The sequence below is a fragment of the Symphalangus syndactylus genome, chromosome 7, assembly GCF_028878055.3.
Source record: "Symphalangus syndactylus isolate Jambi chromosome 7, NHGRI_mSymSyn1-v2.1_pri, whole genome shotgun sequence".
Taxonomy (NCBI): Eukaryota; Metazoa; Chordata; class Mammalia; order Primates; family Hylobatidae; genus Symphalangus; species Symphalangus syndactylus.
The window spans coordinates 46,285,568-46,302,810 of record NC_072429.2 but is presented as its reverse complement, the minus strand read 5'-3'; the positions used below and the strand labels follow the sequence as shown (position 1 = coordinate 46,302,810).

General features: G+C 50.8%; 3 protein-coding genes across 9 annotated transcripts in view; 1 reads left to right on the top strand and 2 right to left on the bottom strand.

The window, feature by feature from the left end:
* The first annotated feature begins 775 nt into the window (after positions 1–775).
* On the top strand, positions 776–6,999 carry WDR55 (WD repeat domain 55). The gene is made up of 7 exons (XM_055285982.2): positions 776–1,086; positions 4,256–4,356; positions 4,437–4,524; positions 4,634–4,813; positions 4,913–5,012; positions 5,101–5,270; positions 5,355–6,999. The coding sequence occupies exons 1-7, from the start codon at positions 896–898 to the stop codon at positions 5,674–5,676; spliced, it is 1,152 nt and encodes a 383-aa protein (XP_055141957.1). The 5' UTR covers positions 776–895; the 3' UTR covers positions 5,677–6,999.
* Positions 6,220–9,786, bottom strand: DND1 (DND microRNA-mediated repression inhibitor 1). The gene is made up of 4 exons (XM_055285983.2): positions 9,544–9,786; positions 9,296–9,413; positions 8,474–8,935; positions 6,220–7,777 (listed from the first exon to the last, which is right to left on the bottom strand). Exons 1-4 carry the CDS (start codon positions 9,565–9,567, stop codon positions 7,320–7,322), a joined length of 1,062 nt encoding a protein of 353 aa, XP_055141958.1. The 5' UTR covers positions 9,568–9,786; the 3' UTR covers positions 6,220–7,319.
* A 143-nt stretch (positions 9,787–9,929) lies between these two features.
* The window catches only part of HARS1 (histidyl-tRNA synthetase 1), an 18,486-nt gene continuing 11,172 nt past the window's right edge, over positions 9,930–17,243 (bottom strand). For 2 of the 7 annotated variants that reach the window (XM_055285974.2, XM_055285976.2), the window contains 10 exons: positions 15,819–15,914; positions 15,033–15,158; positions 13,923–14,030; positions 13,670–13,768; positions 13,344–13,437; positions 13,007–13,134; positions 12,672–12,914; positions 11,041–11,157; positions 10,703–10,849; positions 9,930–10,352 (listed from right to left, as the gene is read on the bottom strand). In XM_055285974.2, coding sequence (XP_055141949.1) covers positions 10,281–10,352; positions 10,703–10,849; positions 11,041–11,157; positions 12,672–12,914; positions 13,007–13,134; positions 13,344–13,437; positions 13,670–13,768; positions 13,923–14,030; positions 15,033–15,158; positions 15,819–15,914 — 1,230 coding nt within the window. In that variant the 3' untranslated portion in view covers positions 9,930–10,280. The remainder of the gene's footprint in view (positions 10,353–10,702; positions 10,850–11,040; positions 11,158–12,671; positions 12,915–13,006; positions 13,135–13,343; positions 13,438–13,669; positions 13,769–13,922; positions 14,031–15,032; positions 15,159–15,818; positions 15,915–17,243) is intronic. The other 5 variants (XM_055285975.2, XM_055285978.2, XM_055285979.2 and 2 more) reach the window with 3 other exon arrangements.

Below are 17,243 nucleotides of genomic sequence, written 5' to 3'. Positions count from 1 at the left end.
GTGGCATGCGCCTGTAGTCCCATCTACTCGGTAGGCTGACGCAGGAAAATCGCTTGAACCCGGGAGACGGAGGTTGCAGTGAGCCGAGATCGCACCATTGCACTCCAGCCAGGGCGAGACTCCGTCTCAATAAATAAACAAACAAATAAATAAAAATTAGCGAGGCGTGTTGCTGTGTGCCTGTAGTTCCAGCTACTCGGAAGGATCGCTTGAGCCAAGCGGTGATCGTGCCACTGCACTCCAGCCTGGGCGACAGAGCCAGACCCTGTCTCAAAACAAAGCAAAAAAGAAAAAAAATTTCTTGGTAACTGAGCACTGCTCGTCCAGCCGATTGAGTTTCTGTAGACAAATTGTAGGAACTGGCACAGCAAACTGGCCACAAAGACGTTAGGGGCGTGAATAGCAGCTGCTCGAGCTGCCTGCTGTCCAAGACTCCAGTATGTCATCGCGCAGCGTGGGATTTTGCGGCTTCCTGACAGCCCTGGCTGTCGCTTGACTTGATCTTGGGTTTCACCAAGCCACGAAGGATTAGCGTCCCTCCTATCCCAAGGGCATTAAGCCTGTCTGGATGAAGTAGGAGAGGAAAGATTTACACGCAGTTCCCAACTTTACGTGACGTGACTAGGGAGGGAATTGACGGTCCCACCGTCTACCTAGCCCAAACGGGGCCACAGCAGGACAAGGAAGTAGCCGATCTCCCAAACGCGGTCTCTTCGCTCCGCTCCACCCACACTAGCAGCGGCCCACCCACCTCTCCTGTAAGGAAGAACGTCCCGGAGACACTTCCGGCCCCGCCCCGCGAGGCGGAAGCGGAGTCCCAGGCTACTCCTCCCGCAGTGTGGGTGGTTCCGAGGCTGACTTCCCTGCGGCGGCGCCGCTCGCAGTCCTTCTCAGCATGGACCGCACTTGTGAGGAGAGGCCCGCTGAGGATGCGAGCGACGAGGAGGACCCAGACTCCATGGAAGCCCCAACCCGGATCCGGGACACTCCGGAAGACATCGTGCTGGAAGCTCCGGCTAGTGGGCTGGCGTTCCATCCGGCCCGTGACCTACTGGCTGCAGGGGACGTGGACGGGGACGTGTTCGTGTGAGAGCGGGGCAGGGCTGGGGGCGCCGGGTCTGGAAGCTTCCCGGGGATGGACCTGGGAACAGGAGAGAGGAGAGAAAGTTGCAGGGAGACAAATTTTGCAAGATTCATTGGATCCATTCAGTAACATTCGGCTCTTATATCACACCAGTCTGTTGAAAGAACTGGAATGTCGTGACAGAGCCCAGATACCGTAGTAGGACAAAAAGCCCTTTAAGGCCTTGTTATTTCCCACCGATTATTATTTATTTACTTACCTATTTATTTTTGAGACGGAGTCTCACTCTGTCGCCCAGGCTGGAGTGCAGTGGCGCGATCTGGGCTCACTGCAACCTCCCTCTTCCGGGTTCAAGCAATTCTCTTCCTTAGCCTCCCGAGTAGCTGGGATTACAGGCGCCCGCCACCACGCCCGGCTAATTTTTTTGTATCTGTAGTGGAGATGGGGTTTCACCATCTTGGCCAGGCTGGTCTTGAACTCCTGACCTCGTGATCCACCTGCCTCGGCCTCCCAGAGTGCTGTGATTACAGGCGTAAACCACCGCGCCCGGCCTCCTACCGGATTATTATGTTGTGCCCGAGACAGGCTCAGCAGGCCCCTTTAATTGATTTTTCAAACCACAAATCTTGGCTCACACCTGTAATACCAGCACTTTGGGAGGCCGAGGTGGGCGGATCACCTGAGGTTGGAGCTCGAGACCTGCCTGTTAAACATGGTGAAACCCCGTCTCTACTAAAAATACAAAAATTAGCCGGGTGTGGTGGCGCGGGCCTGTAATCCCAGCTACACGGGAGGCTGAGGCAGAAGAATTGCTTGGACTCGGGCGGTGGAGGTTGCAGTGAGCCAAGATCGTGCCACTGCACTCCAGCTTGGACGACAGAGTGAGACTCAAAAAGAAAACAACATAAATCCGAGCAGACACCCCCTTGATTAAAACCCTTCAATGGTCTGCTTTTAGGATTTAGTACAAATTTCTCAATCCCACTTTCAACGCCCTGACCATCTGTGCTCATTCATCCATACCTTTTAAAAATACATCTTGGGCCGGGCATGGTGGCTCACGCCTGTAATCCCAGCACTTTGGGAGACCAAGGTGGGGTATCACCTGAGGTCAGGAGTTGGAGACCAGCCTGGCCAACATGGTGAAATCCCGTCTCTACTAAAAATAGAAAAATTAGCTGGGTGTGGTGGCGGGCGCCTGTAATCCCAGCTTCTCGGGAGGCTGAGGCAGAAGAATCGCTTGAACCTGGGAGGCGGAGGTGGCAGTGAGCCAAGATCGTGCCATTGCACTCCAGCCTGGGCAGCAAGAGCAAAACTCCATCTCAAAAAAAAAAAAAAAAAAAAATCTCGAAACCTCAGCCTATTTGCATGTACTATTCTGTCTGGAAAACTCCTTTCCCCTCACTCTTACCTACTATCTCTGAGTTCCCAGGATCTCTTCCCTCTTCCTCTCTCCCCAGACTAAAATTGGTTACCTGTTAGATGCTGTCATGGCACCAGGTGCCATGGTACCTTTCCCTTACTAATGAATGGTTGGTAACCATACGTCCATTTGTGTAATTATTTGAATGCTGTGTGCTTCACTAATGTTTTTCAAACGTCTTTGACCTTGCCTCACAGAGAAATACCTTTTACATTATATATGATGCTCTCTGATACAATTTCTGATTTTATTCTATTATTGTGTGCATGTACACAAAATGCTGATTGTAGCTTACTAGTCTGTTATATGACTAGAATGTGAAAAAACACTGTTCTGGAGTGTAATCTGTCATCGGTTTTGTTGTCTATTTTATCTCCAGCCTCTAGTCTAGCGTAGATGCTCAACACATGTTTGATTTTGAACAAAAGATACAGGTTAGAGGCAGTGGAAAAGTTGAAGATGTTATGCTTATCAGATTTACTTAATGAATTTAAACCTCAACCCTTCATTAGCTGTAATGGCCTTGAGCGTGTTAACTTTTGTATTTTCATCTTTGAAAGGGGTAATTATACCTACCCTTGCAGAGGGGACAAGTTTGCAGTACAGCGCCTAAGCAGCTCTTCAACAAGTGTAGGTTCCCTTCTACTACTATCCATATTTATGGTGCCAGGCACTTGGGAGTTGCCCTAGACATCCACCTTTCTTCACATTCCACCCAACTTTGTTGCTTCCCTTGTCTTAAAAAAGGTTCTGGAGGAAAATTCTTGGTTCTCCCCTTCCCCACCCTCAGCCATGACTATTGTGAAGAGGTTCCTTTTCCGAGGATTAAATTCAAACTTCTGCTTGGCTCATGTGGTCTCATGCCCACCCCAGCCCATCTTTCTAGATTCAGTCATGCTACTCTCCTGCTGCAAGGAACCCTCCTCATTCCTTATCTTTGCCGCCTCCAGTATCTGGCCCTTGCTCTCAGCCAGGCAAATTCTACTCTCGTATGATCCAACCGACATGTTACCACCTTAGCTTTCCAGGGCTCTCTTCTCCCTTCCCAAGTATTCATTCAATTTGTGAATGTTTATTAAGCCACTTTTTCATGTTCGGCACTGGGACAGAGAAAATGAGCAGGCTCAGTTCTGTCCACCTGGAACTCACTGGCAATTAAGCACGTATTCATTCTGCCCTTTTTGAGGATCTGCTCTGAGGCAGGCTCTTGGGGGTATTCCATAAACAGTACTCACCTCAAAGTTGTTTACAGGCTGGTGCCTCTCCCCCACCTCCATTTTGATCTTGCCTCTTTCAGCACGTACTCTCAATGTACTGTAATTAATTGTGGCTTTCTCTAGCTCCTGCAGACCTGAAGTGCAAGAGCCTGCTCTACCTTACTGATTTTTACATTTCTAACTTCTGGGGCTGGTCTTTTGTCATTGATGTAACAAATATTTCCTCCACAGTGGTCCAGACCCAATCTTTGTCCAGGCTGGGGCTTTCAAAGATGATAAAGAGGGATTGGGTGGGATCACAAAGAAATCTTGAGCAAATATACCTTGAATTAATATATATTGAAAAAAGCAAGACCTAACATTTCAAACTCACTGAAAATGGAGAAATGAGATGGTAAACTTTTTGGGCTTAGAGGTACAGAAGCAGGAACTCTTAGGTAGGTGGGAAGGCTGCTCTGTCTGGTTGGTCTCTGCACTCGATGCAACCCAGGCTGGGTCTGGAGTCATTTACCCTCCTTCCTCTCTCCCCAGCTTTTCCTACTCTTGCCAAGAGGGAGAAACCAAGGAGCTCTGGTCATCGGGTCACCATCTCAAGGCCTGCCGAGCTGTGGCCTTCTCTGAAGATGGGCAGAGTGAGTACTGGGGAAGACAGCCAGCAATGTGGTGGAAGGGAGCAGTGAGCAGCACCATGACCTGGGCACCTTTTCCCCAGAGCTCATTACTGTCTCCAAGGACAAAGCCATCCATGTTCTAGATGTGGAGCAGGGCCGACTGGAAAGATGTGTTTCCAAGGCTCATGGGTAAGGAGAGCAGCCAATTCTGTGTATGTGCATGGAGGTGAAGGGTAAGGACCAGGAGGTCCCCACTGGGACAGAGATGCTCCAAGAAGTTCTACGTCTTTGTCTCTAGTGCCCCCATCAACAGTCTTCTGCTGGTGGATGAGAATGTTCTGGCCACTGGGGATGACACGGGTGGTATCCGTCTCTGGGACCAGAGGAAGGAGGGCCCCTTAATGGATATGAGGCAACATGAAGAGTACATCGCGGACATGGCTCTGGATCCAGCCAAAAAGCTGCTGCTGACAGCCAGGTACAACTTCAAAGCTGCCTTGCCTCCCCTCCCCTCCCTGTGTGAAATGTCTTCCTCAAATGGACCTTGTGTCTAAGCCTACTGCTCTACTCTCTACAGTGGGGATGGCTGCCTTGGCGTCTTCAACATTAAGAGGCGTCGGTTTGAGCTGCTCTCAGAGCCTCAGTCTGGGGACCTGACCTCTGTCACTCTCATGAAAGTACAGCTGGTTATGGTGGGATGGAGGGGTGTGTGCTGGGGGCTTAGTCTAAGGCAGCTTCCACATCGTTTTCCCTATTTCCCTGCAGTGTGGGAAGAAGGTGGCCTGTGGCTCCAGTGAAGGTACCATCTACCTCTTCAACTGGAATGGCTTTGGGGCCACAAGTGACCGCTTTGCTCTGAGAGCTGAATCTATCGACTGCATGGTTCCAGTCACCGAGAGTCTGCTGTGTACTGGCTCCACCGATGGAGTCATCAGGTGAGGGAAGCCTGGACAGCCCTTAGGTCACAGGAAGGGCAGGCCCAGCTAGCCAGTACTCAACACTGTTCTTTCCCTGCCCAGAGCTGTGAACATCCTACCGAACCGAGTGGTGGGCAGTGTGGGCCAGCACACTGGGGAGCCTGTGGAGGAGCTGGCCCTTTCCCACTGTGGCCACTTCCTGGCCAGTAGTGGCCATGACCAGCGCCTCAAGTTTTGGGACATGGCCCAGCTGCGAGCTGTGGTGGTGGATGACTACCGTCGGCGCAAAAAAAAGGGAGGACCACTGCGGGCTCTGAGCAGCAAGACTTGGAGCACCGATGACTTCTTTGCAGGACTGAGGGAAGAGGGAGAAGACTCCACGGCTCAGGAAGAAAAGGAGGAGACTGGGGATGACAGTGACTGAGGCAATGAATTGAATCTTAAGACAGGTCCTCACCAGGCAAGAGTCTTGCTTATTGGGCTGCATCCCCAGAGAGAATATGAATTATTATTTTTTGAAAAGACAGGGTTTTGCCGTCATCCAGGCTGGAGTGCACTGGCTTGATCTTGGCTCACTGCAGCCTCAATGTCCCCAGGCTCAGGTTGTCCTTCCACCTCAGCCTCTGGAGTAGCTGGGACTACAGGTGTGCACTACCACACCAGGCCAATTTTTGTATTTTTTTGGTAGAAACAGGGGTCTGTGTTGCCCAGGCTGGTCTTCAACTCCTGGACTCAAATGATCCACCTGCCTCTGCTTCCCAAAGTGCTGGGATTACAGGCACGAGCCACCACACCTGGCCAAAAATATATATATTTTTTGAGACAAGGTCTCACTCCGTCACCCAGGCTGGAGTACAGTGGGTTGATCATGGCTCACTGCATCCTTGACTTCCTGGGCTCAAGTGATCCACTTCAGCCTGCCTGGTAGCTGAGACTTAAACAGGCATGTGCCACCATGCTTGACTAATTTTTGTGATTTTTTTTTTTTGGTAGAGACCAGGGGTTTCACTATGTTGACCAAGCTGGTCTTGAACTCCTGGGCTCAAGTGATCCTCCTGCCTTGGCCTCCCAATATGCTGGGATTACAGGCATGAGCCACTGTGCCTGGCTGGATATGAAATTTTTTTTTTTTTTTTTTTTTTTTGAGACAGGGTTTCGCTCTTGTTGCCCAGGCTGGAGTGCAATGGCGTGATCTTGGCTCACTGCAACCTCCGCCTCCCGGGTTCAAGCAATTCTCCTGCCTCAGCCTCCCAAGTAGCTGGGATTACAGGTGTCCGCCACCGTGCCAGGCTAATTTTTGTATTTTTAGTAGAGACGGGGTTTCTCCATGCTGGCCAGGCTGGTTTCGAACTCCTGACCTCAGGTGATCCACCCGCCTCAGCCTCCCAAAGTGCTGGGATTACAGGCAAAATCCAACACGCCCGGCCTGGATATGAATTTATAATACCCTACAGTGCAGCACAAGAAGATGCACTCAAAGCACTGATGTGAGGAAGTACTTGCCCCGTAACAGCTATTCACTCTACCAGTATAAACAAACTGTAAGCTAGGGCAAGACAGCACAGACACAAGTATATACTAACCAGGGGTTTAATATAAATACAACCAGCATAGAAAGACCCAAAACTATACAGAAACCAAAACCAGAATGCCATGTGGTGGAGGCAAAGGGCAGAATTTCTGACCCCTTTGGCTCAGCTGCCCTTCCCCACAAATAAAAACCAACAGGACAAATCAGGACAACAAAGAAGATTCATGCTAAGCTGTGGCAGAGGGGAGAAGGTATGATCAGGTGGGGGTGGGACAAGGAATGGCCATGGAAGATCACTGGGTCATTGGGAGGGAGGGGCTGGGAGGGGGAGGGCAAGGCCCCTCACCACAACTTAAGCCAAACCTAAGCTGCCCCTAGGTGCCATAGGTCCCTGTCCCAGCAGGGAGGCTGATGGGCCTGGGCCCATGCCCCTCCCCACCTTTGGGGGTCAGATAGTGGCCACCCAGGCCTGCTGGGTTGGGGCCTGATACAGGCTCTGCATGCCCATTCAGGGTGCCTGTGGAGAGAGAATGGAGTCACTGTTTAACCATGGTACCTGCCTCAGCCCCAGCAGACCACAGGAGGTTGGCCCCAGACTCACTGAGTGCCTGCAGCAGCCGTACAGACACAGCATCCTTGGCCACCTCATGCCCATCCCGGCCATCTAGGGTCAGCACAACCCAGATGAGGCCACTGAAGGGCACCGGATGCCCAGGAATCACCACCTGGTACCAGAAGCGGTGCCAGCCAGCAGGTCCTATGCCCAAACACTTGGTGAGGAACACAGGGCTGCCCAGCTTCATTCGTTGGCACAGCAACTGCAGGGTAGCCCGAGCCCCTTGGGACCCTAACTTGTCCCTTGCCAAGGCCAACTGGCTGCCCTCTGGCTGTGGGGACCGCAAGAAGGGACCCACAAGCTGCTGGCGAAGTCGCTGCTTCAGGTCTGGCTTGAGCCACTCCACAGCCACCTGCTCTCCACAGAGGTGTGACTGCCCTGCAGAAAAAAATGCAAAACAAGGGCAGGTCTAAACTCTGGGCCCAAGCCTCCAGGTTGTGAGCCCTTTGGAGCTACACAGTCCTGTAATTTGTAGCCTTCCCATTTCCTGGTAGTGTGACCATGGGTAAGAAAAGACAATGAAGCCTCCAGCCTCCATTATTTGCAAAGGGAGTATATAACACACTGCTACCTTACAAGTTTCCTTGGAGAAGTACTGGTTAATTGCAGGTTTTGTCTGCCTCATAACCATCATAATGGCTAATCTTTACTGGGAAAACGTGCTGTAAGTCAGTTAGTGTGCAAAGTACCACACACCCATTATGTTACTTAATTCTCACAACAGTCTGAGGAAACAGATTCTTTAGTAGTAAAAAGCTCAGTTGGATTCCCTTGAGCAAATCAATTTCTCTAACAGTTTCCTCATAGCTTGAGGGTCCTGTGCCTATTTTGCGGTGTGGGGGTGGGGGAAGGTTGAGAATTAAGTCAGGAGGTAATGCTCGGGAAGTGTTACAAATTTAGGTAAGCGGTGGTGGTAGCACCATTGGAAGTTTTAGAAATCTGAGATCAAATAGTAAAAGGTTGCAAAATCTGGCATGTTTGACTCTAAGATCTTGTAACTTTAACAGCTATGCTCAGTATGAAGTGCCGGGCAGAACGTCTTTGGCCCCAACCAGCACCCCCGCCGCAGCCTACCTTCCACTAGGGCCTTTTTGGCCATGGCAGCGGCCCGGTGCGAGCTGAATTTGAGCAGAGCGATCTGCCCGGGCGCCGGTCCGGGGCTGGGCAGCAGACGCGCCTCCTGCAGGCCGGGACCCAGCGGCTGCAGCGCGAGCAGCAGCGCGCTGCGAGTCAGATTCGGCGGCAGGCCGTCAACGCTCAGCTCACACTTCTCGGTGCTGCGGCACACGAGCAGCGGGCAGGACGGCCGCAGCGGGTGGTTGTGCAGCGTGGCGATGGCGGCCTGCGCGCCGCGCCGCGAGCTGTAGCGGGCATAGGCGAAGCCGCGGTTCAGGCCGCTGAAGGTCATCATCAGGCGGAACTCGTAGAGGCGGCCCACGCGCTGGAACAGCGGGATAAGCTGGTGCTCGTACACGTCCTGAGGCAGCCGCCCGATGAACACCTCTGACCCAGCTGGCGGCGGGCTGCCCACCCAGCCTGTGGGAAGGGGGTATGCAAGGCCACCGTCATGCGACGCTTTCGAATTGAGCCCACGGACTCAGCGCGCGGGGCTGGGAGGCGATGTGAACAAAGGTCTGTGAAATGGGTTTACACCCGTACCCTGGGTGGTTGACATAATTAGGTGACTGCGCTAACGAGGGGGCTGGCACAGTAGGTACACTTTGAGACTGGCCCCCTCCCTCGACGGGGCGGGTGGACGTGGAGCCACAGTTCCTCCTTTGCTGGGGGGTATAAATCCGGGTAGTTCGCAGTTTCTGACAGTGACGGCTGGGAGCAGCCCCTCCCCCAAAGGGGGCTGGTGTAGTCGGACAGGCGGAGGGGCTGGGACTACCGTACCTGGGGGTGGCCCGCCATACTTCCTCTGCCCGTTCACCTGCACCAGGCGGATGCCTGTCTCCCTGACCCACGCCTCCAGCGCCGCCTTGTTCTCTGGATTCACCCTCTCACACCACAGCTGAGAGGGAAAGGAAGGTTGGAATGGCGGATCGCCAAGCCCGCCCCCACCTCTCCTGTGGTACTGGGGTCCCTAAAACTGACCCTCGCTCCGGCGGGACTCGCCGGCCCCCAAGTCGCCAGCCGCTTACCTCACAATCCCGCTTGGACTGCATGGCTCTCCCGCTGGCCCCTTCGTACCCTCTTTATAACTTCCTCCCCACTAGCCTCTGGAAGCTTCCCTACCCCTCCACCCCGCAAGCTCTCATTGGCTCTGAGCGCGACCCCGCCTCCCAGGGGGGTGGAGGTATCCACTGCACGTGCGCCGCCCGGGCTTCGCTCAGACCCTCAGGTGAAAGCTGCAAAGTCGCCGGTGCGTATGTACTGGGGCTGCCTCCCGAGGAGGAGCTCCCAAGCCGCAGGGTGGACGCTGGAGACAAGAACCTCAGGGTCACAAGTTTACTGTCTTTCTCCCTTTTCCATCCCTACATTGGTCTGCTGGGGAAGGCGGGGCTAGGCATCACTGACACACGCAGACTCCCTGGTTGAGGCATTTTATTGGACCTTTGGCAATTGGTGGTGGGGAGGCATCTGCTCCAACTGGTGCGGGGGCCCTGCAGATGAGACCATCTCAGGCTGGGTCCTTGTAGCCCAGGAGCAGACTGGACTAAGCCTCCTGGGCCTTGTATGAAAAAGGTGTAGTACCTGGCCGTTTTTGCCAGTAATAATCAATAAAATAACCATAATAAAAATTAAAGTCTCTGTTCTGACCACTCTTCAGGTCTTCCGCTGAAACGGAAAAGTGCAAAGTAGTTGAAGTACATATGCAGTTTGTCTTAACCTCAAATAGTGCCAGTCCCACTTCCTTTCCTCTGATAATTTGTTCAGTTCAGCAGATGCAGAGGGGCTGGCCTGTTCTCCTTTTGATTTCCTCCACAAGGTCTTCTCTTCGGACATCCACCTGGCCAGGATGGGAGAAGAAGGTGGTATAAGCATCTTCCATTCCACTGCTCCCCGAGTGCCTAGTTTCCTCTAGCCCTCTAGGCATCAGGCTTGTCTCAGCTGGGAGGAGGAACCTAATTAAACACCTCAGGCTAGAGTGTGCCTCTTGGGGGAGCCAACAAACCATAAGGTATATGCAGGGATGGAGATCTCACCCTACTAAGATCACAATAACAGGTTAAGCCCTCAAGTCTTTTATGAGTTGTACTAATATCAATGCTAGGCTTTTTCTCAGGTCTTGAATGGGCATGGGCCTGCCAAAATGGCATACATTCTCTGTCCCTTAGCCTTCCTGCCCACCTCCCTCACCTCTTCCCTGCTAGTCACTGAACGGAGCTTGATGACCCCATCCTTGAGTTCCTGTTCGCCGATGATAGCCACCAGTGGGATGCCTGCCTCCTCACAGTACTGCAACTGGTTCAGTAGCTTTGGGTTCTTCTTGTACAGCAGCTCAGCCTGCAGGGGACAAGAGCAGAAGAGGAAGTCTGGCTTCTGCTGTCCTCAGGGACAGAGGGTGTCCAAGCTGGCACCTTGCTCTTAGCTCTACTTTTGAGAAGTAGTGGCAGGATCCATTATGGGTGAGCTTTTATTCAGTTTGTGCCTAGCACACCCAAGTTTGCTGCCACCCTGGGACTTGCCTTCCGTACCTTGATCCCAGCATCCCACAGTTCTGAGACAAGCTTTAGTCTTTCCTCTAGCAGCTTCTTCTGTGCAGATGCCACAAGCACCTGTGTCTCCGTGGTCCGTACCTTCTCCTCCAAAGCCTGGCGAAGGGGCAGATAAAAGTCAGAGAGCTGGGCTAACACCTTCAAGGAGCAAACAAAGCAAGCTCTAGTCAGGATTTTGAGACCAGGCCAAACTCAGCTCTACCAGGGCAGGGGCCCTGTCTTCTCATCTAGCACCTTGGGCATAAGGGTAGCTTTTAGTAGGTATGAGGACTGAACTGACTGACTTGTACACAGGACGTGTCAGAATAAATAACTTAGGGCAAGAGTGAAGGTAGCTTTTTTACCGTAACTTCAAGCTTTTCTCCATGTAGTACCTTTTTTTTTTGAGACAGGGTCTCTGTCTTCCAGGCTGAAGTGCAGTGGTGTGATCACTGCAGCTTCGACCTCCCAAGCTCAAGTGATCCTCCCACCTCAGCCTCCTGACTACAGGCACACACCACTATACTCAGCTAATTAAAAAAAAAAAAAAAATTTTTTTTTTTTAATCTGTAGAGACAGGGTCTCATCATGTTGCCCAGGCTGGTCCATGTAGTACCTTCAGGGTCCACCGAAGCATTCACACAAAAGTACTACTATGAACCCACCCCAATTAGATCACCCTTGGCAGTTTTAGTCCCCACTTACTATCTACCCATTTATGACACTGTGCCTCTCACACTTCAGTTACAGGGCACAGGCGTGTATATGGGGAAAGAAGAATGCTGCTGCTGCTTCCCTTGTCTTTTTCAGAAAAACTATTTTTATAGTTCTTAGAATGTAAGATGCCTACTGGAAGAATGATCTCAACTGGGAAACTGGTGGTTTCCACCCTAGAGAAAAGGCATAGGACCGTGGGGAGGTTGCCAGAGCATTTCCCAGAAGATGAAATGCAACCAGCCACTTAAGACCAGCAGCAACAAAGGAGGGCTTAAGGCTACAAGAGGCTTCCTTGGTGTTACTCTAGGTGCTAGAGAGTCACAGTAGCCATCTGAGGGATCCCAGGGCCTCAGACACATGCTTCCCATTTACAGACAGTATTACAGTGTGGTTAGTGGCAAGACTTTAGAGTGAGACTGCCTGGATTCAAATTCTGACTCTACCACTTACAAGTTTCATGGCCTTAAGCAAATTATTTGATCTATAATGCTTCAGTTTTCTCATCTGGAAAATGCAATTAATAAAATTAGCTACTCTCAGAGGGCTGTGGTAACAATTATATTTTAATAATGCATGAAAAGCACCAAGCACAGTGCCTGGCACAAGGCAGTAAAATGTTAAGTATTCTGTATCATGAGGAAGATCTAAGTCTTGGATACACCAGCCCAGGTTTGTGACAGCCCTGAAGAAAGTAAAGACCCAGAGCAGAGGATTTAGTGGAGAAAGATTATGGATTAAAGATCCATAAAACTGACATATAATGGGTAGAAATCTGTGAAAAAGAGCAATAATCTTTTCTCCATTTCTGTGAGATGCTCCCTGCCCAAAGCAGCACCACTTGCTCCCTTGGAGATCAGATAGCTTAGGTGCCACCATCTGCTCAGACTATCTTCTACCCACCTCCTAGGACCTACCTCTAGTCTCTGTTCCACGATGGAGAAAATCCGCTCCACCCCAATGCTGAGCCCCACACATGGCACCTTGCGCCCTTTGGGGTCGAACATGCCCACTAGCCCATCATAGCGTCCTCCAGCAGCCACACTGCCCACACCCAGGGGCTCTTCCCCTGCCTGGGCTGGGGTCTGTAGCAGCACTGCCTCATAGATCACCCCAGTGTAGTAATCCAGCCCTCGAGCAAGGCTCAGGTCAAAGGAGATCTGTGGAGATAAGAAAATCGTCAGTGCCAGATTAAGGTCAGGGACCCGAAGCCTCAGAGCTCAGAAAGGATCCCATCCCCAACTTGACTCACTTTGTCATCAATGCCAAATAGGGTCAGGTACTCAAACAGCAGCTTCAGGTCTCCCAGGCCCTCCAAGGCCTGCTTGTTTTGGGATAGTTTAGGATCCTGGAGCAGCTGTTCCACCAGGGATACCCCACCTGGGGAGACAGACTTGTGAGTGAGGCTGACAAGGAAACAGAAAAGGTAAGAGGGGTTGACCTTCTTGCCTGGATTCTAGTCGCCCATGCATGTGTGTGTACATATGCATACACACACTCACTCCCCTACATACATACACAGAAGAGTTTCAACTTTAGGACTGAGGGCAGTGGGACGGCTGCCGGGGAGGCTTGGTTTTGTTCCTCACCATGCTGCTGGACATAGTCCCCAATGCGGTCAGCCACCTCGGGTGCAAGGCCCTTCTCTCCCACCATCTCATTCTTCACCTCTTCCCAGGACACCTAGGCAGACAGACACCAGTCAGGGACCCCTGGGCAGCTTCCACACCACAGAGCAAGTGTGTACTGTCCTCAGGGAACCGTTTTGGAGCAGTAGCTGCCCATGAGCCTACATCCTGGGGCTAACCTTCGTCTGGTGGGTATAGAGGCATGCACCTCTCTCTCTCAATCTTGTTTTCCATTTCCCAAGGCAGGGTGGGATCTGGGAAAAGAAGTCAAGTACTTGGGTTGTTACCTTGTCCAGCTTGTCTACTGAGGAGCAGATGGTACGGAACTTGCTGTCAGAAACACCACAGATAGCAAACATCCCATCTAGAATGCGTCGATCATTTACCTGCAAGGAACCAATGCATAGTGAGGGGGGAATCTCTTTTCTTACATGACCTGCAATAGTCATGGTCACTTGGGCTACTGGTCCCTCTGCACAAGGATCTTCTCTTGTGAGAGGCCAGGCCCAACTTTGCCCTCCCAGCCTTGTCAGCTCTGACCTTGACCAGGAAGTCGCCTATCTGAAGTGAACTCAGGATCTCGCACATGATCTTCAGGCACTCTGCATCAGGGATCATGGGATCAAAGTTCCCAGCAATGTCAAAATCCTGCAGGGAGAGGGTTAGCCAGCGGTCTTCAGGGATTCACCTTTCTGAAGGGGGGACTCTGGGAGCTCTGTCCTCTAGGAAGGCCTGGTTGCACTCAAGCATAGACTTTCTCTTTCATTTTCTGATCATCATCCCAGAGGTAAACCCCAGCATCTTTGGGCTTCTCACCAGTTTTGGTCTCCTTTCCATCTACTGGGCTATTCCTTCATTTTCTACCTCATCATCCTTAACTCCTCCTACTGGATGGGGTGATTATATGGCTTTAGTGCTTAGCCATTTTCCCTATTCATCCAGAAGCCCTGGCATCAGTCTGGATGATTTGATATATCAAAGCTAATTTCCTTATTCTCTGCTGTGATCCTATCACTGTGGTTTAAAATAAAGAGCACTGGACCAAGAGTTCTAGTCCTGACTTTGCCTTTCTTATCCCTATGATCTCTTCATCTGCTGGGTATCAAGTTTACTCATATGTAAAATGGAGAGACTTTACTCTCCTCCCCCACCACAGGGATTTTGTGAAATCTGTATGAAAACACCATAGAAGAGGCTGGGTGCAGTGGCTCACACCTGTAATCCCAGCACTTTGGGAGGCCGAGACAGGCGGATCATGAGATCAGGAGTTCGAGACCAGCCTGGAGTTCGAGACCAGCCTGGCCAACATGGTGAAACCCCGTCTCTACTAAAAATACAAAAAATTAGCCGGGCATAGTGGCAGGCGCCTGTAATCCCAGCTACTCAGGAGGCTGAGGCAGAAGAATCGTTTGAACCCAGGAGGCAGAGGTTACAGTGAGCCAAGACTGCGCCACTGCACTCCAGCTTGGGCAACAGAGCAAGACTCCATCTCAAAAAAACAGAAAACAAACAAAAAAACCACCATAGAAACCCTAAGAGCATTATCTGGGTCATCCAATTTGCTCAGGACACCATGAGTACTCAATAGATTCTGCTGGCTTGAGACAGCCCCAAGTAACTCATCCTGCCCCACGGTTTCCCAACACTCACACACTGGTAGAATTCCCGGTATCGGCCACGGGTCATGGCTGGGTTATCCCGCCGATATACCTTTGCTATGTGGTAGCGTTTAATGTTGGTCAGTTTATTCATTGCCAAATACCGAGCAAAAGGAACCTGATGACAAAGAGTTAAGGAGAAAGTCCCTCCTATCACTGTCTGCAAGCTGATTATCATCACCAACAGAAGCTGGGGTCTAACCCCTCCCTATGTGGGTAAAACTGCCACCCATAAGATTAATAGCACTTACAAACATCAGAAAGCATCAGCTGTGCTACCACATGAGGTAGCTGAAGGCTCAAAAAAGATTAAGGCACCTTTCCCTTTTGTAGTGTTGACTGGACTTTTTTGAGCATGGCAAGGGGCTGGGCAGGTTGGCCACAGACCAGAAAAAAGCGACCAGAAAAAGGCCCCCATATGGGATTTCTAAACAGATGATTCTCTGTGTAGCTTGGAGACAAGGGAAATGTGTTGCTGGTCCATTAAGGAGAATTTTGTTCACTGGACAGGGCAGGGGAGAGGTATTCTGGAGCCATGAGATGACTGTAGAGTTGGAACTGGGCCCTGACATCAAGCTGAGGTCTCCCTCAGGATTCAGAAGATTTCTAAGGGTGTGTATGCTCTGTTTAGCCAAAGTCCCACTCCTGGTTTAGAGAAATAATTCCCCTGATCGCCAAAGGCCTCATATTTGATCCTACCTACTCTACCATTCTTAAACCTGAGCCAAGTGAGTGCCAATCCATCCAAAGTCTCAAGAGCCCAAGTTTAAAAAGATACAGTGAGGTCATAGCGAAGGGACAGGAGCTCCCCGCCCTGGTCCTTCAGGTCATAGATAAGCTTGGAGTCTTCCCCATACTTTCCCGTCAGTGTTTCCTGGAGAAAACATAAATAAATGTGGTAATAATAATAAATATAACAATTTAAAAGGAAGTTTTGAAAACAAACATGACTGATTCCAACTTGTCTACATTTCCCTCTGCTCTTTATCCCAATTCTTAGGTGTCTGATGTAGTTATCATTAAAAGGAAACACCAGGCCGGGCACGGTGGCTCACGCCTGTAATCCCAGCACTCTGGGAGGACGAGGCAGGTGGATCACGAGGTCAGGAGATCGAGACCATCCTGGCTAACACAGTGAAACCCCGTCTCTACTAAAAATACAAAAAATTAGCCGGGCGAGGTGGCGGGCGCCTGTAGTCCCAGCTACTCGGGAGGCTGAGGCAGGAGAATGGCATGAACCTCCGGGGGGCGGAGCCTGCAGTGAGCCGAGATCGCGCCACTGCACTCCAGCCTGGGCGACAGCGAGACTCTGTCTCAAAAAAAAAAAAAAAAAAAAGGAAACACCAATTTTGTGTTTTTTCTTTTTTGATTTTGTAACAGAGCTGAAGTATTTTTCTTACATATTTTTCTCTTAAAAATCTCTTTTTTCTTCAGACAACTTCTCAGCATGAAGTTTTTTTTTTTTTTTTTTGAAATGGAGTCTTGCTCTGTCACCAGGCTGGAGTGCAGTGGCGTGATCTCGGCTCACTGCAACCTCTGCCTCCGGTGTTCAAGAGATTCTCCTGCTTCAGCCTCCGGAGTGGCTGGGACTACAGGCGGGTGTCACCATGCCCGGCTAAATTTTGTATTTTTAGTAGAGACAGGGTTTCACCATGTTGGCCAGGATGGTCTCGATCTCTTGACCTCGTGATCTGCCCGCTTCAGCCTCCTAAAGTACTGGGATTACAGGCGTGAGCCACAGTGCGCGGCCTTAAGTATTTTTAAAAGATGCATAAATTCCAGTGAGAAGAAGCTCTGTACTTACTTCCTCCCTAATGTTACACTGTTAGATGTTTAGGTTATTCTAATTTAAAAAAAATTTTTTTTAGGCCAGGCATGGTGGCTCACACCTGTAATCCCAGCACTTTGGGAGGCCAAGGCGGATGGATCACCTGAGGTCAGGAGTTCGTGACCAGCCTGGCCAACATGGTGAAACCCCGTCTCTACTAAAAATACAAAAATTAGCTGGGGGAGGTGGTAGGCATCTAATCCCAGCTATTCGGAGGCTTAGGCAGGAGAATTGCTTGAACCCGGGAGGCAGAGGTTGCAGTGAGCAGAGATCGCACCATTGCACTTCAGCCCGGGTGACAAGAGTGAAACACTGTCTCAAAAAAAAAAAAAAAAAAAAATTCCCCATAACATTTCAATATCTAATATTTAGGTA

Bases quoted from the DNA above. Each gene is read 5' to 3' on its own strand.
- DND1 (XM_055285983.2), bottom strand. From the start codon at position 9,567: ATGCAGTCCAAGCGGGATTGTGAG. The intron at 8,936-9,295 runs GTACGGTAGTCC...CCCTTCCCACAG, and splicing joins GTATGGCGGGCCACCCCCAG to GCTGGGTGGGCAGCCCGCCG. The intron at 7,778-8,473 runs GTAGGCTGCGGC...TTTTTTCTGCAG, and splicing joins CAAAAAGGCCCTAGTGGAAG to GGCAGTCACACCTCTGTGGA.
- WDR55 (XM_055285982.2), top strand. From the start codon at position 896: ATGGACCGCACTTGTGAGGAGAGGCCCGCTGAGGATGCGAGCGACGAG. The intron at 4,814-4,912 runs GTACAACTTCAA...TACTCTCTACAG, and splicing joins AAGCTGCTGCTGACAGCCAG to TGGGGATGGCTGCCTTGGCG. The intron at 5,271-5,354 runs GTGAGGGAAGCC...TTCCCTGCCCAG, and splicing joins TCCACCGATGGAGTCATCAG to AGCTGTGAACATCCTACCGA.